Genomic DNA, 24,424 nt, shown 5'->3' with positions numbered 1-24,424 from the left:
TTCCCAAAGTGGATCACCTCACATTTATCCGTATTAAACTCCATTTGCTACCTTTCGGCCCAATTCTGCAGTTTATCCAAGTCTCCCTGCAACCTGCAACAATTCTTCCACACTGTCCACCACTCCATCGACTTTAGTGTCATCTGCAAACTTACTAACCCATCCAGCTGTGCCTGCGTCCAAGTCATTTATAAAAATGACAAACAGCAGTGGTCCCAAAACAGATCCTTGTGGCACACCACTAGTAACCGGACTCCAGACTGAATATTTTCCACCAACCACCACTCGTTGCCTTCTTACAGAAAGCCTGTTTCTAATCCAAACTGCTAAATCTCCCTCAATCCCGTGCCTCTGTATTTTCTCTAATAGCCTACCATGTGGAACCTTATCAAAGGCTTTACTGAAGTCCATATACGCTACGGCAATCGCCCTTTGCTCATCCACATGCTTGGTCACCTTCTCTAAATTTTGGATTTAATTAGCATGGATGATTTGAAAGAACTGACTTTCACCAACAGTATCATTGATAGTAGATAAATCCTAAATCAGAACCCAAGATGCTGACACAAGTTAGCATCCACAGCTTGAATATACACAAATTAACTGGAACAGGAAATTAATCTTGCTATGTGGTGGGTTCATGCTATGCACCGGGGTTGCTCACAAAGTCAAAACGCCTGGAAACTCTTCAACCAGCTTTTCACTCCACAAGGGATGCATTTTAAAAGTCTGTATTTCACACCAATAGTCTTTTTTTAATCAGATGAACTAACAAACTATTTTTCCATTGCCAATTTTTAACTTCATGCAGATATGTGAAACTGTTATAATCACATGCTTGTTTGCCTCATCTTACCATCTGTCTGGCAGTTGTTTTAACAGCTCAAGCAGCTGAACTGCATACAGTGAATTCCATTCAACTCATTACCAAAACTCATGATTTTAAACTGGAATTAACTTTCAAGACATCAATGAAGAGATATATATTATCATTATGCACGTTACTTGCTATGCTCCTTCCAGACAAATTTACAGTTAATTGGCATACAAATGTGAAACTAAATGTGATTCAAATGTTGATGATTAAAACATCTCCTAATGAACAGGAAACAAGACATCAGTTTTACTTAATTGCTTATTAATGTTGTAGAAAATACCAACTGGTAGTACAGCCTTGAATATTGTAAAAGATGCAGATTTTCTTAAGTTTTCTTGATTTTGCACTCTTTACAGCAATTTGCATGAATAGCAATCTATAAGGAAAACCAACATTTATAGAGCATGACTGTAGAGTGCTGACTGGTTGGCACTCGGAATCTAATTGATAGAGGTGTTGCCATGGGAAATGTAAAGAATGTGTCATTTTGTTTTGTAGTCTTAAAACCTGTGGACTGAAATAAGAAAGTGCTGTTTTAAAGAAAATGTTTGAAAGGGTTACTGGACTTTTGAAAATAAGTAATCTGTCACCCATAGAAGGCAATGATGTAAACAATGTTTAAACAAGCAGTAATTAGTATTTAAGCTGTAGATTTGGGGCTGAGGGGATGTAAAAATGCAGTTTTTGCTAGCAACAAGTTAATTAGTCTATGGACTGGTGACCGTCATTAACGACAGAGGCCTATTTGCCTATCAACAACAGTATGACTATTTCTCAGGTAACTAAACAGCTTGGAGCTGTGAACAAGTTACAGAGAGGGAGAAGTATTCAGTTCTTCCTCAACTCGGGAGCGGTCCGTCTATTTTCTGCAGTCACTGTAAAGCTGAAGAACACTGTTTGGTCTTCTTGCATGTTATATGCTGCAACTTCTAACCGCCAAGTCAGGGACTTTTAGTAAGTGTGCCAGCGACCTTGTTTCTCAACAACCTCAAGAAGGAACTGGAAAAAGATGATTGAAACAATGTGCTAGCTAGAATAAAAATCATAAGGCTCATTTCCAACAACTGTATCAAGAAAGAAAGAGTATTGAACTGTCCCTCCAGGTTTTCCTCTCTGTCCATGATCTAGCTTACCCTGTCTACTTTTCAGGCCGAGAGACAGCGGGAAGTTTTAAGGGTATTAGAGTTTTAATTAGTAGTGTTATATGCTGACAGTTTATAACTATTACCTGTAGCTAAAGTCCAGTTATTTACAATAAATAGTAATTCCTCTTTAGTACAGAAACCCAGTCCATGCTTTTTATAAATCTGGGTCTAAAATCTTGGTAAACTGGGGAGGTTTGCACACTTTATGAAATCTTTAACTTTGGTGATCTAGCAAGAGTGGGGCTTGATTTCCAGCACAAATTTAAACCAGATAAGTTGCCTCTAATTGGTCACAGTTTTGCCCTGGAAAATTAGCCAACAAATGGCACCTTTTATTTGAGCTGAAATAAGCACACTGTGTGCAGAAGTTCTTTCTATCTACAAAGAACAGATGTATTGACACAGGTTGCTTCCAGTACACACCATGTGTGACATGCTAAGAGCCAATCTGCAAATCCTAAATTAGTTGTCAGTATAATCGTTCACACACCAAAGACAGTCAGTAAAAATGTTATCCAACTGTGGAATCACATCTAATGCTCAATGTGATATTGTAGGTTTAGCAACCCAAGGCTACAATTAGATAATGACAATCCCCTGCCTGTTGCGAACAGGATGTTGCCATCAAGCCAAAACAAATTCTGTTTATCACACAAACTAGTGATGTGGTATATAAATTTTAGCACCAGTATGATGTCAGGTGATGCAAGGCTATGCATTGCAAAGACTGGCAGATCATTTTCTTTTTCTTTTACCTTTGAATCAATTGTGTGTGTTCCTGAATGGTGACAGAGATTTTTGGCCTCTAATTGCACCTTTTTACCTGAGCAGAATATATCTATCTGGGGGTTCTTGGGGATACCTAAGTACTCTTCCCTTTTGGAAGTCTATCATCATGGCAACATGCATCCAGGTAGAAATACTGACTTTGCTCGAGACACCATATCCTTTCACATTGAAAGTAAATAAGCACATTAAGGTACACCTGTCTATAACGTATACATATGCCATTGATTCATTTGTTGTGTTCTGAATACTATACACGTTTAAGCAAAAGACATTAATAGAGATAGACCTTCCTAGCCCTTAAATGTCTTAGGCAATGGCGAGTCAGTTGGGAGAATAGAAAAATGAAATTCTTTATTCTGAGAAAAGGATTTGATTTTTCATTCAACGTCTAAACAGCAAAACAAGAATCTGGCTAGTGGGTGGCAAGGAGTGGCAATTTACATGTATTTGTATCTTATTATCTCCTTTTCTCACCAAATGTATACTCAATTTCCTATTCTTCAAAGCAGTAGAGAGAAAGTAGATGGCAGCAATTATCAACAAAGAAGGCTGAGCAGTGCCTGATGACAGGCGCTCACCACTTGCTCCTCCAGGCTTCACCCATAAAATGTCCAGCATTTCTTCACATCTGCAAAGCACCCACCAGCAAAGGACATTGGGTACACGTGTGCAGGAAGCATGATTTCAAAAGCAGTTGATGACATTAAACTTCTCCAACAGTTATGCATAATTTATCCTTTAAATGTAGATTCACTTTTGTAATTAAATTTTACCTTCCTTCCTTGAAATGAGGTCACCAGAATTGTACACTGTATTGTAAAACCTCAGAATAATCTTTCTAAACTTGCCCTCCGGTATTGTGGCTGACTATAGATCCCAAAGTGCTAGTTTCTTTTTAAATTGCTTAGTCACATTAAATCACCATTGAAAATTACCTACTTGTCAATATTTCATCTTTTCACGATGTTTCTGTGTTAATTCTATTAATTATGTATTCGTGTAATTTTTTCATCCCATGTACAATATATCAACGACGTCCGTTTCCCCTACAGCATCCTTCTGTTTATTTTTTATATTTTAACATAGTTTTTAAGTTTAATGAGCTTGCATCTGATTTCAGTATCAAGATCATTAAGAAGGTAAGGTCAGGAGTCACACAACACCAGATTATAGGCCAACGGGTTTATTTGAAATCACAAGATTTACTAGGATGTTGCCTGGTATGGAGGGAAGGTCTTACGGCGAAAGGCTGAGGGACTTGAGGCTCTTTTCGTTAGAGAGAAGGAGGTTGAGAGGTGACTTAATTGAGACATATAAAATAATCAGAGTGTTAGATAGGGTGGATAGGGAGAGCCTTTTTCCTAGGATGGTGACAGCGAGCACGAGGGGGCATAGCTTTAAATTGAGGGGTGAAAGATAAAGGACAGATGTCAGAGGTAGTTTCTTTACTCAGAGAGTAGTAAAGGAATGGAACATTCCATGTACCGTTGCATGGCCTCTAATTGCACCTTTTTACCTGAGCAGAATATATCTATCTGGGGGTTCTTGGGGATACCGTTGCCTGCAACGGTAGTAGATTCGCCAACTTCAGGTACATTTAAATCAGCACTGGACAAGCATATGGACGTACATGGAATAGTGTAGGTTAGATGGGCTTCAGATCGGTATGACAGGTCGGCACAACATTGAGGGCTGAAAGGCCTGTACTGTGCTGTAATGTTCTATTTTCTATGTCAATATGTATAGCGGTTAGGGGAAACATGTTAAAGATGTTGAAAGTATTAAGTGGCTCACTTGAAGTGACTTCATTTACTACTTAATGAGCAGGAATTTCTTCTCAGAGATTATTAATTTTGTGGAATTCTGTAGTGCAGAGGGCCGTCCAGTCTGGGTCATTAAGAATATTCAAGGCTGAGATAGAGATTTCTAATCAGTAAGGGAATCGAGGGTTACGTGGAGAAAACAGGAAAGTGGATTTAAAATTATCAGGTCAACCATGATCTCATTGAATGGTGGAGCAGACTCGCTGGGTCAAATAGCCTACTTATGTTTCTAAATCTGATTGTTTTATGATATATCACAAACAACCCTAAGGAGCAAATGTGGGCAATGCATTTCACCATCAGACCATAAGACACAGGAATGCAAGTAAGGCCATTCGGCCTATCGAGTCCACTCCGCATTTTAAATCATGGCTAATGGGCATTTCAACTCCACTTCCCTGCACTCTCCCCATAGCCCTTGATTCCTTGTGAGGTCAAGAATTTATCGATCTCTGCCTTGAAGGCATTTAACGTCCCGGCCTCTATTGCGCTGCGTGGCAATGAATTCCACAGGCCCACAACTCTCTGGCTGAAGAAATGTCTCCTCATTTCCATTTTAAATTTATCCCCTCTAATTCTAAGCCTGTGCCCACGAGTCCTAGTCTCCCCACCTAACGGAAACAACTTCCCAGCATCCACCCTTTCTAAGCCATACATTATCTTGTAAGTTTCTATTAGGTCTCCCCTCAACCTTCTAAACTCTAATGAATACAATGCCAGGATCCTTAGCCATTCATCATACATTAAACCTACCATTCCAGGAATCATTCATGTGAATCTCCGCTGGATGCTCTCCAGCGCCAGTAAGTCCTTCCTGAGGTGTGGGGCCCAAAATTGGACACAGTACTCTAAATGGGGCCTAACTACAGCCTTATAAAGTCTCACAAGTCCATCATTGCTTTCATATTCCAACCCTCTTGAGATAAACGACAACATTACATTCGCTTTCTTAATCACAGACTCTACCTGCAAGTTAACTTTTAGAGAATCCTGGACCAACACTCCCAGACCCTTTGTACTTCTGCTTTACAAATTTTCTCACTGTTTAGAAAATAGTTCGTGCCTGTATTCTTTTTTACAAAGTACAAAACCTCGCATTTGCTCATGTTGAACTTCATCAGCCATTTCTTGGACCACTCTCCTAAACTGTCTAAATCTTTCTGCAGCCTCCCCACCTCCTCAGTACTACCTGCCTATCCACCTATCTTCGCAGCCAAAGGTATATACGTTGCCATTCTTAATTTGCTGTTCAGGATAACTGAATTAATCGATTTGTTGCAAAGCACTTAAACAATTTAGTTTGCCATTCGGAAGTAGCTTTCTGAGATACATCTGTGCTACACAAAGCAGTTAATGATCCAGCTCAGCTTTATATATTATGTACAACTAAGTGTTTGTTTATATAAACATTTGTGGCATGCAAACTTTGAAATCCAAATGGATTCTGAATGAAAGAATGTTCAAAATATCTGTGCATTTACAGCAAAATTAATTATAATTTTCAGACATTTGGACATCTTTAAAGATTTTGATAAGTCCTTCAGACATTTCCCAATTTTAAAAATGTTTTGAATAGTATTAAATTTTAACTTAATACAAATTTGCCTTCTAACGTGAAACTTAACAGTCAATCTGCAGAAAGTCACATTTAAAATACTACAAGCATCTTCTAGTGAACTAAATGATTTATGCCACCAACTGCTTTTGGGTCTGTTTATATGCTGTTTGATTTTTTAAACTTTCCACACATGGCACATGTCCAGTCCACATAACTTCAAAAACAAAACTTGCAAGGAATTCCCTTAGGGGCTAAGGATTATACAAAGATGGGGAATAAAGTGGAACTGCTGAGATAATTCTCAGCATTCAAATCCGCTATCATTCCTAAATTATTTCACCACATATCACCATTTTAGAAACTTGTGAGATTTCTGATTTTAAGATAATAATATTCTCCATATCTAATACAGTGAGAAGTCTAACATTCATTCCCAAAAAATAAGTTTTTGTTACACTTACGATGTTTCTTAAATTTATAACTGATTGAAGAATAGTTCATAAATCATTCGCTAATTCCACAGATTTTTTTCCAATATAAATCCTAGTCAAGACTATCATCAGATAGAAATAGAGGTTAACTGAAACAAAACTGGGCATCAACTACAAGAAATTTATATAAAATAATATATAGTAGGGAAGAGAAATGAGCAGGCAGGTTAAATTATTCACACAATTTCAATCAAAAAAAGGTTTAAAGGGACCTGGTGCACAAAAAAGTTTTAAAATCTCGATATATTTTTCCCACATCAAAGGTCAGGTTTAAAGTCAAAAATAAATTACAATAATTGAATCTCCCACTATCATCATCTTAGGGTTACTATTCATCAGAAACTCAACTGGACTTGTCATATAAATATAGTGGCTACAAGAGCAGGTCAGAGACTAGAAATGCTGTAGCCCGTAACACATCTCCTGACCCCACCATCATCTACAAGGCACAAGTCATTGGTGCAACGCAACACTCCCGACTTGCCCGGGTGGGTGAAGTTCCAATAACACAAGAAGTCTGGCACCTTCCAGGTCAAAGCAGCCTGCTTGATTGACACCACACTCAAACATCCAATCCTTCCACCAATGTTCAGTAGCAGGTTTGTGTATCATTTACAAAACGCACTGCAGAAACTCACTAAAGATCTTCAGACAGCACCTTCCAAACCCACAACCATTTTCATCCAGAAGGGCAAAGACAACAGATAGATGAGAACACCACCACCTGCAAGTTTCCATACAAGCCACTCACTACCCTGCCTTGGAAAAATATGGCAGTTCATGGTGTCAAATTCCTGGAATTCCCTCCCTAGGCGTATTGTGGGTCAACCTACAGCACATAAACTGCAGTGGTTCAAGAAGGTAGCTCATCACCACTTTCCCAAGGGCAAATCAGGATGGGCAGTAAATGCTGGTCAGTCAGCGATGCCCACATTCTACGAGTAAATTAAAAAAAAAATTCTCTGCGAACAGTCTGGGGGTGTTCTGTTGCCAGGGAGATAGACTGTTATGATTAGATTGTTACTGTATTATTTTGTATTTGTGCATTTGGCTACACCGATCAGTCTGTCTGGAAAGCATTTTGAAGAAGGCAGAGAGGATAGCAGGTTGCAGGTCATGGAGCAGCGAACCATTAGGAAACCAGTGATGTTTCTGATTTGGAGTCACTTTATAAGTGAGTCTCATGCTTAGGCTGGGGAAATTCATTAAGATGTTGCACTTAAGTGAGGAGAACTATCTAGTCAAATGCTGATGGGAGAATGTGAGAAACCCCTCATCTCACAAGGTAACTGGGAAACTAAGGAGAGGCTGAGTGAATTCCAGGGAACTGTGACATGTTCTGATTTGGTTCAAGGAGACTCTGAAAAGGATTTTTAAATTCAAATTAAAAGGCGAATGGTGAGAACAGTTTGAAAATTTAGTTTTAAAGTTCTTATGAGATATTCTTGTTGGCTTTTCTTTCCCCTTTTAAAACGTGAAATCTTATTGCACAATCTTTTCCGTTAGCTAGCGAGTTTTGAGAAGATTTGTAGCTCAGGTTGAGTTTCTGGATGTGAGCTTGCTCGCTGAGCTGGAAGGTTAGTTTTCAGACGTTACGTCACCTTTTTTTTTATTTGAAAAAATATACTTTATTCATAGAATGTACAAAAAATAAAACATTTATACACCTACCCAGTCATGCAAGCCACTCCGGGTAACCTGGGGGTACGTACACCAACTAAAGGAAAAAAACAAAAGAGAAGAAAAAAACAAAGCAAAGAAACCGCCCCGGCAGTCGTCACCCCGCACAGTCCCAGTTGGCCCCCTGACCAGTTGGGGAGGGCGCCAGCTGGGCCCAGTTACCAGATAGGATTCTTTTCCCTATTCTGGACGAGGGGGCTCATACGGTGGTCTTTCCCCACTGCGCCTTGGCGGCGGCGGCTGCCCCAAGCTTTAGCGCGTCCCTCAGCACGTAGCCCTGGACCTTGGAGTGCGCCAGTCTGCAACACTCGGTCGGGGTCAGTTCTTTCAGCTGGCAGACCAGCAAGTAGCAGGCAGACCAAAGAGCATCTTTCACCGCATTGATGGTCCTCCAGGCGCAGTTGATGTTGGTCTCGGTGTGCGTCCCGGGAAACAGCCCGTAGAGCACGGAGTCCCGCGTCACGGAGCTGCTTGGGACGAACCTCGACAAATACCACTGCATCCCCCTCCAGACCACCTGCGCATAGGTACACTCCAGAAGGAGGTGATCGATAGTCTCGTCCCCCCCGCAGCCACCTCGAGGGCAGCCTGAGGTGGTGCAGAGATTCCGGGCATGCATAAAGGATCTCACTGGCAGAGACCCTCTCACCGCCAGCCAAGCAATGTCCTTGTGCTTGTTTGAAAGTTCTGGCGATGAGGCATTCTGCCAAACGACTTTGGCAGTCTGCGTGGGGAACCACACGACGGGATCCACCCTCTCCTTTTCCCGAAGGGTCCTGACGATACTACGTGCTGACCACTGCCTGACGGCCTTGTGGTCAAAGGTGTTTCCTTTCAAAAATTTCTCCACGAAGGACAGGTGGTACGGAATGGTCCAACTACTCGGCGCGTTCTGCGGCAACGAGGCCAGGCCCATCCTTCACAACACCAGGCACAGGTAGAACCTCAGTAAGTAGTGACACTTGGCGTTTGCATACTGAGGATCTACGCACAGCTTGATGCAGCCGCACACAAAGGCAGCCGTCAGGGCGAGGGTGGCGTTCGGTACGCCCTTTCCCCCATTTCCCAGGTCTTTGTACATGGTGTCCCTGCGGACCTGGTCCATCCTCGACCCCCAAATGAAGTGGAAGATGGCCCGGGTGACCGCAGCGGCGCAGGTCCAGGTAATAGGCCAGGCCTGCGCCACATACAACAGTACCGAAAGCCCCTCGCACCTGACAACTAGGTTCTTACCCGCGATGGAGAGGGACCGGAGCGTCCACCTGCCCAGCTTCTGCTTCAATTTGGCGATACTCTCCTCCCAAGTCTTAGTGCATGCCCCAGCTCGACCAAACCAAACACCCAGCACCTTCAGGTAGTCTGTCCTGACGGTGAAGGGGATGAAGGAGCGGTCATCCCAGTTCCCGAAGAACATGACCTCGCTCTTACCCCTATTGACTTTGGCACCCGAGGCCAGTTCAAACTGGCCGCAGATGTCCAACAGCCTACTCACCGACCGACGATCGGTGCAGAAGACGGCGACATCGTCCATGTACAGGGAGGTCTTGACCTGAAGGCCTCCGCTGCCTGGGATAGTCACGCCCTTCAGGCTCACGTCCTTCCTGATGGAGGCGAAGGGCTCCACACAGCACACGAACAAGGCAGGAGAGAGTGGGCAGCCCTGCCTGACTCCAGATCTAACAGGCAAACTGTCTGATTCCCACCCGTTGATCGAGACTGCGCTAACAACGTTGGCGTAGAGCAGCCGGATCCAATTGTGGATGCCCTCCCCGAACCCAAATTTGGAGAGGACGTCCCTCATGTAGGCATGAGAGACCCTGTCGAAGGCCTTCTCCTGGTCCAGGCTGACGAGGCAGGTGTCCACCCGCCTGTCCTGCACGTAGGCGATCGTATCCCTGATGAGCGCAAGGCTCTCAGCGATCTTCCTGCCCAGCACAGCACAGGTTTGGTCAGGGTGAATCACTGACTCCAGGACAGATCTGACCCGGTTGGCAATGACCTTGGCCAGGATTTTGTAGTCCACATTCAAAAGTGAAATGGGGCGCCAATTCTTAATTTCTTCCCTCTCCCCCTTCCTCTTGTAAATGAGGGTGATGATGCCCTTCCTCATGGACTTGCACATTTCCCCTGCCCAAAGCGCACTATCGTACACCTCCAGCAGGTCCTGGCTGACCAGGTCCCACAGAGCGGAATACAACTCGACCGGTAACCCGTCGCTTCCGGGAGTCCTATTCCTCTGCAAGGACTTGAGGGCTCTGGCCAGCTCGTCCAGGGATATCGGCCGGTCCAGCCACTCCCTCGTGCCGTCGTCTAAGACCTCCGTGATAGACGACAGGAACGACTCGGAGGCCGTGCTGTCCGTGGGCTTCGTGTCGTACAGTCCGGCATAGAAGGATCTGCTGATCCTCAAAATGTCAGGCCGAGACGACGTCACCGAGCCGTCGTCCTCCTTCAGCTGGCTAAGCACAGAGCTCTCTTTGTGCACCTTCTGAAAGAAGAAACGCGAGCACGTCTCGTCCTGCTCCACGGAGCGGACCCTGGACCGGAAGATTATCCTGGAGGTCTCCGCGGCGAAGAGCGAGGCTTGCTGGCCCCTCACCACACGGAGGTCCTCCGTGACATCGACCCCCATCAACTGCAGAAGGAGCAGGTTCTGTACCCTTTTCTGGAGTCGCGACAGCTTTCCCCGCCTCTCTCTTGCCTTCTGAGCACCCTCGAGGACAAAGAACCTCTTGATGTTCTCCTTCACCGTCTCCCACCGGTCGCCTGGAGACTCAAAGAGGGGCTTCACGGTTCTCCAACCGGTGTACTCCCTCTTAAGCTACTCAACATTCTCTGGGGTCAACAGAGTCGTGTTGAGCTTCCACGTCCCCTTGCCGGCCGGCTGGTCGTCCTGTAAGTGACAGTCGGCCAACAGGAGGCAGTGGTCAGAGAAGAACACCGGCTCGACGCCGGTGGACCTGACCGAGAACGTCCGTGACACAAACAGGAAGTCTATCCTTGAGCGGATAGACCCGTCTGGCCGCGACCAGGTGTACCTCCGCTGCGCTCCGTCTGCAGAGTTGCTGAAGATGTCGAGCAGCTTGGCGCCCTTCACCGTGCCCATCAGGAATATGGACGTGACGTCCAGTTGACTCCCCCCACCCGCTGTCCCCACGCCGGATCTTCCATCTGCATCGATGATGCAGTTGAAGTCTCCGCCTAGGATGACCGGCCTGGACGTAGCCAGCAGGGGTGGAAGCCGCTGCAGGACGGCCAACCGCTCACTCCGTACCGCTGGGGCGTACACGTTGATCAGCCTCAGGGGAGCATTCCTGTAGGTGATGTCAGCCACTAGGAGGCGCCCCCCGACCACCTCCTGAACTTGAGAGATGGTGAAGTCGCGCCCCCGCAGCAGAATAGCCAGGCCCGAGGAGCGACAGTCGTTACCCCCCAACCAGATCGAAGGCCCACAGGTCCAGGCGCCGGACAATTTCCCGTACCTGCCGGGGTGCGGTATCCTGCACTCCTGCAGAAACAGGAGGTCCGCCTCGATGGTGGTCAGGTAGGCCAATGTGGACACACATCTCGCGGTGGACTTGACGCTGCGCACATTAATGCTCGCAATTCGTATCCCCATTATGGGCGGTGACCGCAGTACCCTCCCCAAGTCCAAGGTCCAGCCCCTCCATCTGTCCCTTCATGCCCATTGCCCGGGCTAACTGCTGGACGCTCTCCGGGCTCAGGAAACCGTCCGTGCTGCCTTCCGGGTGGCATCCCCCCATCAGGGGTGCGGAGGCAGGAGGGTCCGGCTCCGGGTCAGGCTGGGGACGCGCTGTTTCCTCCTTCCCGCCTGGAAGTTCCGGGGGGCCCTCAAGTGCTCCAGCGGCACTTGACTGGGTGTCGGAGGGAGCCTCAGGGCGCCTCCCGTCACCTGGAAGCGGGGTGCTGCTTTCCTTCCCCCTCGAGACCTTTAACTTCTGCTTCGGGTGGGCCCTCTCCGAATCCTCCTCGTCAGAGGAGCTCTTATAGCCCCCTGTAGCTGCCTCTTCCCGCCTGATGGTTGCGGTTCCTGGGCCCGTCGACGCACCTTCCTCCTCGCTTTCCGGACTGTTGTCCACTCCCCTGGGTCGCCCATCGCCGCCTCCATTGGCTCCAGGTTGTGGGGGGGGGATCGGAGCCTGCAGGGGTGCTTTGCTGGCCTCGGGCCCATCCTGCAGGGCTGGGCCCTCTTGCACGGCCTGGCCCTCCTGCACATTAGTGGGGTCCTTGCTGGGCCCTGGTGCCTTCCTCTCCTCCGGGGGGGCTGGCCCCGCATTTCCCCTGCCAGCGACCTGGGCGTAGGTGGTACCCCGCTGCGGGCATGCCCTATAGAAGTGGCCCCCTTCCCCGCCATGGTTACAGCTTCTCTCTCGTGGGCCATCCTTTGCAAGGTGTCCCTCCTCCCTGCAGTTCCTGCAGATGGTGGCTTTGCAGTCGGCTGCCACATGACCTGACCTACCACAGGCATGGCAGACTTTAGGTTGCCCTGCATAGGTCAGGTAGCCCCTGCTCCCGCCGATCGCGAAGCTGGACGGTGGGTGTGCGACATTCCCGTCTGCGCCCATACTCAGCGTCACCTTGACCTGCCTCTTACTCGTCCAGATGCCAAAGGGGTCCACGATGTCAGTTAGGTCCCCTTCCACCTTCACATACCTTCCGAGGAAGGTCAGGACATCAACTGCTGGCACATGCGGGTTGTACATGTGTACAGTCACCATACGGCTCCTCTGTGCTGGCACCACGAACAGTGGGACAGCGGTCAATACAGAGAGGGGGCCCTCACCTCCTTTCTCCTTGAAAACCTCCAGGAAGCGCTCGCAAAGCTTGGCACTCCGGAAGGTCACGTCGTAAAAACCTCCTCCGGGGAAATCCTGCAGGCAGTAAATGTCCGCAGCAGCGAACCCACAACAGTCCAACAGGACCCTCTTCACGAAGAAGGTGCGGTCCACAGGTGCACCTTCATCCACCTTCTTTACAGAAACACGGATGGTGTTCCGGACCCCCTGACCTGGGGCACGAGCACTTGCCGCAGCCATCGTTGCAGGTTGGCTGCTCCCCTGAACCAGCGTTAGGCCGAAGCCAGCATTAAGATCCACTGGTCGCAAGGGTGCACAGCCAACCCGACGTCCTCCTTTCACCTCCAAGATAGCACTCTCCTCCTCTCGGTCCACAAGAGAGTGGGTCTTTATTGTGTTCGAGATGTAAGCTGGTTCACTGAGCTTGCCAGTTTGTTCCCAGACGCTTCGTCACCATTCTAGGTAACAACATCAGTGAGCCTCCAGCGAAGCGCTGGTGTTATGTCCCGCTTTCTATTTATCTGTTTAGGTTTCCTTGGGTTGGTGATGTCATTTCCTGTGTTGGTGATGTCATTTCCTGTTCTTTTTCTCAGAGGATGGTAGATTGGCTCCAAATCAATGTGTTTGTTGATGGCGTTCTGGTTGGAATGCCATGCTTCTAGTAATTCTCGTGCGTGTCTCTGTTTGGCTTGTCCTAGGATGGATGTGTTGACCCAATCAAATCCTAGGACAAGCCAAACAGAGACACGCACGAGAATTCCTAGAAGCATGGCATTCCAAACACACACCACTGTATTTATTTTAAAAAAAATCTACTGGAGATTTCTCTAGAACCGACTGGATACAAAGATCTTCATTAGAATATCGGAACCCAACAAACCAAAGCTACAGCAGACACGAGCAGAACACGTTCCATTTTATTTAATTTGGAATTGTCACTGAAGTTGGAGAGGAGTAAGGTAGAATTTGATATGCAGGTGGCAATCTAGCATTCCGTTTGAATCCAGCACATTGCTGGCTCTGCCAATTTCTCAAGAAGCAGACAATGTTTTAACATATATATATTCTAAATATATACTGTCACGGTAATTTTAAAATAAAGCATAATATCAGTCTTGTTCAATGGTAGCACTCATACTGAGGCTCATGCAGAGTTTGCAAACAGAGTCTAGGTTGGATTGCAGCGCAACACTACTACACAAGGGTCTTTCATCCTACAAGATATTAAAACAAATTTCACCTACTTTTGAAGTGCTCACAATAACATATAAAATGCGAGCATTTGTCCCGTCAGACTAACAAACAATTTTTTAAAATAAATACAGATTATCTACTGATTCATCCCATTTGTATGCCAAAACTAGGAACAAAATGATTGCTACATTTACCTATATAAAACGGCTATGCGCACTTTATCAGGCAATTCTGAAGTGGGTCAGGTGGGATGCTCTTTGGAGGGTTGGTGCAGACACGATGGGTCGAATAGAATTTCTACAGTGCGAAAAAGGCTATGTTTTGTCCTTTCTTGTTCAGCGAAATCTCCAGTTTGATGCTAATCATGATACAACATAATCTTATAGGATATAAATATCAAAAAATAAAATATAACATCAGCTAAGTCTTAAATACTTCTGAGTCTGAAGAGTCCTTTGATGCCAATATGTCTTTATGTTGGGAATCAAAACTTGTACCCAATTTAAAATTGAAACTTCTAGCTCTCTGCTAAATTGCGAATGCTTGACAAAACTGGAACACGTGTTCCTCAAATTTCTGATCAAAAGCAGAGACAAGTTTGGATTTTGGAGACTGATCTCAGACTCTGGGACCTTTGCTTGATTTACAACTGAATAATAATTAATTGTTACTCCAGATTATTTCACTCCAATAAATGTACACGTGTTTCCACTTAATTCCATTGTTAAAATGTTGCCATTTGAAACGACACTGACACAACATGTAACCCACATTTGAGTTCAACTTACTTAGACTTGTTAAAATTGAGTAAATACAACAGTTAATTTAAAATGACTTTAATTATATTTATTGAAAGACAGAATACTACTTACATTCTTCTTGGGGGTCAGTCAGCTAAATTGGCTGGACAGCTGATCTCTGAGGCAGAGTAGCACAAATAGAATGGGCTCAATTCCTACACCAGTTGAGGTTATCATGAAGGGTTTTTCTTCTCAACCTCTCCCTCACCTGAGACGTGGTGACCCTCAGGTTAAACTGTCACTAGTCATCTTTCTCTCTAATGGGACAGCAGCCCAAGGTCTGGTATAACAATCATGCCTTTACCTTTATTATTTCAATTACAAACTGCCCCGAGATTCAGGTCGGATCATAAATTAGTTTCCAGACTTCAAATCATTGAAATGAGCAACTTTGGATGCATTAGGAAAATCAAGTGTGCACAATAAAAGAGAAGATACATGGTGACACAGGGACAATTGCCATCAGCACACAGGAGACCCCACAGAGAGACTCTGAAGCTGTAATTGAAACTTGGTTGAATGTCTAAATAATTATATTAACTAATCAAATTAATTATTTGACTATCTAACAATTGATACAGCCCCCATCACACACTCATTACAACCAATCACTGTATAAAAAGATTTCCTCATGTCATCTTTTGTACTTTGGGAAATCACCTTACATCAGTAACCTCTGGTTCTTGAACCTTCTGCCATGACAGTACTTCTACAATGTTTTTACAGCTGATCCAAGACCATAAATACCCATCGGGAAGTAAGCATAATTATATGTTCCTGCAACATATTTCGTCTTATCCAAGTTTAGGCATTTTAATAACATGTTTGTTGTATTTCATCTCAAAACTCTACCTCAAAAGCTAAACTAACGACGGAATTGGTCTTTCACTCCATTTTCATTTCTGATTGAGGGAACAAAGTCAGCTAGTAAACAAACATGTAGAACATTCTGTGGACCTAATAATAGCAAAAATCAATGAACTACTTGCCACAGTTATAACGTTATTTCATACTGCAATTACTAGTCTGAATTTAATTACCAGTTTTTACATAAACAACCTTTAGTTCACAAGGAGGAAAATGTTAACTCATTTTTCGATGGATGCATTCATATATACAAAGGACAGCTGGCTAGTTTGGAAGATAGAAGCATAACACCAACTTTATTCTCCAAAATCTGCTTTTGGTATAGCAACTTAAATAAAAAGATTGTATTCTTCATCTTACTTCTGACAACGCATTCCTGTGGTCCATACCCTACAATGTTTCATGGCAGAAAAAAGTGAGCTAAATATCTGGCAAGACAAAAATTTCAAGCTAACAAGTATATCCTATAACGACACATTACTTTCAATGGTTCTCTTCTTATTCCTACAACGTTATTTCTGGAGAATTCGTAGAATCTATCCTTGACACCCACCTACTCCTCATCTTCATACTGCCCCTTGTCAGCATTACCTGATAATATGACATTTTTGTGCAACTCGAGATTTCTTCCAACTAATTATGTTAAAGACAAGTTATTATCCAGAGCTTATTTAAATATTTTATGACAAGAGTAGAAATTAGCACAATAAAGTAACAAGTCTGCTTATGACAGGTCTCAGATTGAAAATACAATTGAAAACAAGGAAAAGCAAGAATATGCATTTTTAAAAGTCCTTGGAGTACTTTAAGTGTTAAGTGTTAAGCTGAAACTAGGTAATACAGTATTAGGTCGCATTTTTGGGAGCCAGTATAGACATGATGGGCTAAATAGCCTGCTCCTGTATTGTTAAAGTCTATGCTTCTATTTTCTGAAACCATGGTTACTTAATTAATTACTCATTTCTTCAGTAGTGAAAAATTAGTTGATATATTTGAGTTCTCAGCAAATGAATTTTTTTCCCAATTTGCTTTATTCATCATTTTTCTCTGCTTTTTGCTAAAAAGCACTTGTCTGAAACACAGCTCAATTGTGTATCTCCATGTCTGGTTTTACTGCCCCTTTTTCCAATGTGAACAATTCATAGGGGCATTTTTCCATCCTGATACATAGTCATGGATGACAACATGTTAATTTCAGTTCAGACTGGGTACTGTTTATTGATGATTTCGAGAGCTAGACTCAGCCCAATGGTTGTAGCCATATTAAGTTAGCTCTTTTCCTTTTTTAAAAATCATTTTAGTATATAAAATGTCCATGGTATAAAAGTCGAATGATGGAAGTCAAAAAGGGATAGTCCATTTTTACCACTATTGTACAAAATGTATTCGAGCACCCAGAATTAATCTGAATTAAATACGAGTCCAGTTAAGGTTATGGCTAAACAATCCGCAGAATACTTCAAATAGTAAATGCTTTCATGACAGATTTCTTAGTAATCTGTCCAGGCATTAATGACACAATAGGCCATCATATGTTAATAAATATAGACAAAGAGTTAAAATTCTTTATTTTTGATGATATGACCCTGAAATGCCCACTAAAGCAACTGCATTGTGGACCACCTCAGCTACTGCTTATATTTTGATATTTCACCCTAATTTCTTGAGACCATACTCCCATGAATTCTAGAAAATGCACTCCACATTCTCAGCTTTACTGAACTATTGAATGTACATGGATATTTTCTAAGCAGCACCATGTCCCCAATCACTTTCACAGCATTTCTGAGCCCAAACTCCAATGACAATGTGCACCAACTAGCTCCTAGGGCTTCTCTGAATCCTATAATACCAGTGGTCTTCGCAATAATAAAGCTTAACAGCAACACTTTTCTGGAGGGCTTTCCAGTTTCTGGCTCGCCCTCCAACCACTAATAACCCTGAGTTGTTCTTCACTGATCACTGAACTATATGAGAACGTCACAACAAATCCTACCTTTGTTCCTAGGTGGCACTGAATGTAACTCATACTTTGGAACAGTTATGAGTTTTTTTTTTAACATTCACCAGTGAGAACGGATCAACAGAACTCTCCTGATTACCCAACTGTGCCACAGGACCTTTCAAATTCATCTGAACAGACACAAAAGTTTACCAAAGGAGACTGATAGTTAGGAACAGAATAATCAAAACATAACTGAAAAATAATATAGTTCAAGCATAACTTAAAACCATAAAATTACTGAACCTAAGTGAACTTTGCAGAATATTTTGCAATAACCAGTGTATTCTAAATGAAGCATTAGCATCCAACATTTTGGAATAGCTTGGCTAAGGCTATAGGTAATTCTGCTGCATAAATCATCAGTATTATTACTGGAGTGTTGCCAGGGCCTATAGACTTTGCAGCATCCAGTCCCTTCAGCTATTTCCTGGTATATCTTTTGAAGTGAATCAAAATGACGAAAGACTAGCACCAACGCTGGGGAATTCAAGAAGTGGCTAAGATGGATCATCCAGCTGGCACTCCTGGCTGATAACTGCAAATACTTTAGCTTTGTCTTTTGCAGTGGAAAGCTGGCCTCTCCACTTGTCCCACGACAGGCTTTGAGCCACGTATTTACCTCTCTAATCACATTTGTCATATGTGAATTTATGTGTGGGTCAGATAAAAATGCAGAGAATCTGATTCTTAATTTGGCACCTAGCTCCTCACTGTGACTATTCAGAATCTCATTCCTTCCCTTGCCTTTGTCATCAGTATCGAAATGGATCATGACGACTAGACTCTTCCACTCCTACTCTAAGCCCTTCTCCAGCCCTGAGTAGATGTTCTGAACCCAGGCAGGCAACAGCCATTTGGACTTGGGCTCTTTCCTGTAGAGAACAGTGACAATTCTCCTCATTACACTGTCTGCTACAACTATCACGCTCCTTTGTACACACTGTCCCACCTCCAACCACTAATAACCCTGAGCTGTTCTTCACTGATCATTGAACTATATGAGAACGTCACAACAAATCCTACCTTTGTTCCTAGGTGGCACTGAATGTAACTCATACTTTGGAACAATGAGTTTTTTTTAACATTCACCAGCGAGAACGGATCAACAGAACTCTCCTGATCACCCAACTGTGCCACAAAATCCTTCAGTGGTTTCCTACTCCAGGGTCAATTAACACTTCCATCCTTCAACTCTCACTCTGATCCAGAAAGATGAAAGAAACTCAAACCTCTTGAAAAATTGTTTTGACTAAGGCTCCTGCACTCCTGCCCTCTCTCTCCCCTCCCCTCCTCAATCACGCATTCACTCTATGTCGCTGAACAATGACTAAATCGGATAATCCAAGCCTACGGTGAGCAACCACCTCCTTGTACAAATAAGCCAGAGTATTTTCTCCCCTCCCTAATGTGTCGCAGTGTCTATAGTTTAGACTCCAGCTCAAACTTCAAATATTTACTTAAGACGTGTTTTCTCTGGACCAAACCACTAGCCATGACCTCTCACATTACTCGCCCTCACACACTTCTCTTTTTTATGGTACCCAGTGAATGGAATTTCCAAGGAAATGGAATTACTGTTTTACAACAAGGATTAGAGTATATGCTGTTTCATAAACAACAGCTGTTATGACGTGCAGGATTTAGATTCAGGCTCATGATTCTATGATAACATCAAGTAAAGGTATATTAAAAATTAAGAAAATTGTAAACGCTTGCAACACCACAGGACACAAGTAAGTCTTATGTTGCAGCGTAATCAGATTCACACTCCATTTTCAGGTGTGCCTAGTGATGCTCCTTGTCTTGTCACTGAGCCCAGGGTTAATACTCCCGCTGGACAGTAATGGTGAAGCACTATGCTGAGCCATAAAGTCAGTTTGTTGCAGAATAAAATTCTGCTTTTTTTGATGGCTAGGAACACTTACAACTTGCAGGTTTATGCCAGGTTGCTTCCTGTGCAGGGGAGATCATTATCTCATACACAGAATGCATCGTATAGCACTTAGCCTTATTTCTTTGCACTCGCTCACTTTACCTTCATTGGAGGCTGCTTACCTGTGAGGTTTGTATTGCTTTTTAGTGCTGAGGGAAAGGAAGACAGGTGGTCACAGTCAGAGCACTAAACAGTCAAGGGTGTGGACATGTCATTGCCCAATATTGCTTTTTGTGAATGTCACATCTACAACATGTGTCAGTAGCTTCAGTGGTAAACACAATGCTTCAACCAGTCAAGTCTGAAATTCGAAGGAATCCAGTCTTTAGCGGAGCCATGGGGGAGTACGATCAATCAGGGGATACTGCCACATTCAGTCAAGGGCCTAATCCAAATGTTACTCTGGTTAAAAAGATCTTTTGAAGTATTCTTTTATTTATAAATTTTCAAAATAATTCTCTTGGATGAAGTTTGAACTTTTCACACATGCAATCATAGATGTTTCTGCTGTCAAACAAAAGCAAACATAAATGCAAAACAGACATATATGCTGTAGGCACAAATGGACAGATAAATTCTACCATCATGTTTTGATTCTTCTTCATTGCTGATTCTAAAACAAACATTACACTTTAAACAATAGGTACAAATATTTGGATGACAGGGTAAAAAAAAATCTGTTGGTTTAGAAAGTTAAGAACAAGACATTTCATAACGCTCCCTCACGAGCAAGGGGATGTAGATACCACTACGGATAGAGGACATCATGGAAAATAGAAAAAATAATGTCTGGTTATGCTCTTCATTAAAATGTGAGTAGATAACATACATTGAGAAACATATTGGCCTAGTTTGTAATTAAAACAGCCGCAAAGATAGCGGCAGGGTAAGACGCTCCATTCACAGCGCCACTCTGCTTGCCAGTTCTCTTTCTTACTTTGTCCTTCCTTTTTTTCTCCTGTCTTCTCTCTCCCTCTATAGTAATTCTAACGACGCCCCCCCCAACCGCTTTTAACTATCTACCTAAGGAGTTGGGAAGAAGCTGGGTTGCAACTGGAAAGCACGTGGCAGGAGCAAAATTGCACGGGTTGCATCCTGCAGCGACAGCAGATCAAGAATGGGCCGGCAAGAGTGGTAGCAAGGTCGTGCAAGTGAGGCAGCTGGAGCGGGACTCTGGCAGAGGAATGGCAAGGGCTGGAGAGCCCGGAGCCAGACTACAGCGGAGGCATGGCGAGCGCTGGAGAGTCCGGAGCAGACCTGCGGCATGTGGAAAGGAAAGCTGGATTCTCTTTTTTTTACCTTATCTTTTTCAAAGTTAATGTGAATGGCACCATGTATGTATGATAAAGGCACACACTTTTCACTTATTTTCACATTGAATACACACGACAATAAACGATCCAATTCAATTCAAGACTGGGAAACCGTACAATCTAGGATCTGGCAAGCATCTGAAAAACTGCAAACATTTTCCTTCGAAAAGTCTCTGTTACAATAAACAGTGATCTGAAAAGATTGGTTACCGAGCCTTACCTTGCATATAGTCTCAACATCCCAAGGTAGAATAGTTCTCAAGTCAATCACTTCACATGAGACTCCCAACTTCTCCTGAGCCATGCTGGCCACCTCTCTAATCACATGAACCTACAAATGAAAATAGTTTAGAATATCTGTAAATAAATTTATTTTCGGGAGTAGTTTGAATATTTGTAGGTCATATAGGCCATATTTTACTTCTCCCTCCTGTCTCTGATACTTTATTCTCTCTTGTCTTTGCTTCAAGAAGCCAATTGTGAGATTTAGATAATAAAATGTGAGGCTGGATGAACACAGCAGGCCAAGCAGCATCTCAGGAGCACAAAAGCTGACGTTTCGGACCTAGACCCTTCATCAGAGAGGGGGATGGGGTGAGGGTTCTGGAATAAATAGGGAGAGGGGGGAGGCGGACCAAAGAGGGAGAGAAAAGAAGATAGGTGGAGAGGAGAGTATAGGTGGTGAGGTAGGGAGGGGATAGGTCAGTCCAGGGAAGACGGACAGGTCAAGGAGGTGGGATGAGGTTAGTAGGTAGGAGATGGAGGTGCGGCTTGGGGTGGGAGGACGGGATGGGTGAGAGGAAGAACAGGTTAGGGAGGCAGAAACAGGTTGGACTGGTTTTGGGATGCAGTGGGTGGAGGGGAAGAGCTGGGCTGGTTGTGTGGTGCAGTGGGGAGAGGGGACGAACTGGGCTGGTTTGGGGATGCGGTGGGGGAAGGGGAGATTTTGAAGCTGGTGAAGTCCACATTGATACCATTGGGCTGCAGGGTTCCCAAGCGGAATATGAGTTGCTGTTCCTGCAACCTTCGGGTGGCATCATTGCCGGGTGTGGTGGGGTTGGAGGGCAGTGTGGAGCGAACAAGGGAGTCACGGAGAGAGTGGTCTCTCTGGAAAGCAGACAGGGGTGGGGATGGAAAAATGTCTTGGGTGGTGGGGTCGGATTGTAGATGGCGGAAGTGTCGGAGGATCTTGGGTGGTGGGGTCAGATTGTTGTTCGCTCCACACTGCCCTCCAACCCCACCACACCCGGCACCTTCCCCTGCAACCACAGGAAATGCTACACTTGCCCCCACACCTCCTCCCTCACCCCTATCCCAGGCCCCAAGATGACATTCCACATTAAGCAGAGGTTCACCTGCACATCTGCCAATGTGGTATACTGCATCTACTGTACCCGGTGTGGCTTCCTCTACATTGGGGAAACCAAGCAGAGGCTTGGGGACCGCTTTTCAGAACACCTCCGCTCGGTTCGCAACAAACAACTGCACCTCCCAGTCGCAAACCATTTCCACTCCCCCTCCCATTCTTTAGATGACATGTCCATCATGGGCCTCCTGCAGCGCCACAATGATGCCACCCGAAGGTTGCAGGAACAGCAACTCATATTCCGCTTGGGAACCCTGCAGCCCAATGGTATCAATGTGGACTTCACCAGCTTCAAAATCTCCCCTTCCCCCACCGCATCCCAAAACCAGCCCAGTTCGTCCCCTCCCCCCCACTGCACCACACAACCAGCCCAGCTCTTCCCCTCCACCCACTGCATCCCAAAACCAGTCCAACCTGTCTCTGCCTCCCTAACCTGTTCTTCCTCTCACCCATCCCGTCCTCCCACCCCAAGCCGCACCTCCATCTCCTACCTACTAACCTCATCCCACCTCCTTGACCTGTCCGTCTTCCCTGGACTGACCTATCCCCTCCCTACCTCCCCACCTATACTCTCTCCACCTATCTTCTTTTCTCTCCCTCTTTGGTCCGCCTCCCCCTCTCTCCCTATTTATTCCAGAACCCTCACCCCATCCCCCTCTCTGATGAAGGGTCTAGGCCCGAAACGTCAGCTTTTGTGCTCCTGAGATGCTGCTGGGCCTGCCATGTTCATCCAGCCTCACATTTTATTATCTTGGATTCTCCAGCATCTGCAGTTCCCATTATCACTGTGAGATTTAGATGCCTTTTCTCATTCCACCCCCAGCTAAAGCCGTACCTATTCGGCCAGAAACTTGGCATCATTTAAACAATAGAAAAATAATGACAAAAATTACACAGTTTAAAATTCAAATATTGCTTTGATTGCTAAGATCGCAAATCCTACAAAAATTACTGGATTCACTTGCTCTTGTTAGGAAAGGGTGAGAATGATGTCCTTATGAGCATAACATCCTTCAGGTTGAGAGCAGGAGATCTCAATTTCCTGTACGAGATTCCATTAAATGCGGAAAAGTTGGCAGATTTGCACTCGACTGAACATACTAAGATGATCCATTTGTGAATTACATTTTTCAAGTTCCAATACATCTGCAAAGAATTAGGTTTTGCAACCTACTTTGGCAAGACAAATTAAAACCCAAACTGAAGTTTAAAGTACCCAATTAAACTAATGCTATGTTTGCTGCAGCTGAGTTTTAATATAGCAAATTACAAGTATGAAGTGCTTCTCTTGATTTCCCTAGCAACATAAATCTTGGAGGAGAATGCCAGCTGTACCAATGAGGTGGTTTCCCTTCCTATTCAATGGAAATATCTTGGTTTATCGAAATACGTAACAACTTTGAATAAGATCCACAACTTATTGCCATTTTTTACTGAAACCATGGCAGTATTGGGCTCTAAAACTCTGACCAAAAAAAAATGAACTAATGTCTTTCTAATTCTTTGTACCTTTGACCTTGTATATACATACAGATAGAATGAACATTGAAGGTGGAGGGTCTGACTGGACTTAGATCCCTTAACCGAAAACAATGCTTCAGCATTCTGACCCACCAAAGTCTTTTATTTTTATTAAGTTAAAGGAAGTCACATTTATTATTAATCTTCTGTAGAAACCATATAATTGCATTTTTAAACTATAATAGCGTCAAATCCAATTTATTTTTCTTCATCTCTTTCCCATCTCTCCACCAAAACACTAATCA

At 44.2% G+C, this 24,424-nt stretch overlaps 1 protein-coding gene across 5 annotated transcripts in view; it reads right to left on the bottom strand.

Annotated features, from left to right (window-relative positions):
• Positions 1–24,424, bottom strand: part of bckdhb (branched chain keto acid dehydrogenase E1 subunit beta) — a 276,265-nt gene that overhangs the window by 162,289 nt on the left and 89,552 nt on the right. For all 5 annotated transcript variants that reach the window (XM_059645275.1, XM_059645273.1, XM_059645274.1 and 2 more), the window contains one exon: positions 21,513–21,623. In XM_059645275.1, the coding sequence (XP_059501258.1) occupies positions 21,513–21,623 (111 nt within the window). The remainder of the gene's footprint in view (positions 1–21,512; positions 21,624–24,424) is intronic.

The sequence above is a fragment of the Stegostoma tigrinum genome, chromosome 4 (assembly GCF_030684315.1).
Source record: "Stegostoma tigrinum isolate sSteTig4 chromosome 4, sSteTig4.hap1, whole genome shotgun sequence".
NCBI lineage: Eukaryota > Metazoa > Chordata > Chondrichthyes > Orectolobiformes > Stegostomatidae > Stegostoma > Stegostoma tigrinum.
This window is presented reverse-complemented; position numbering and strand designations above follow the sequence as displayed.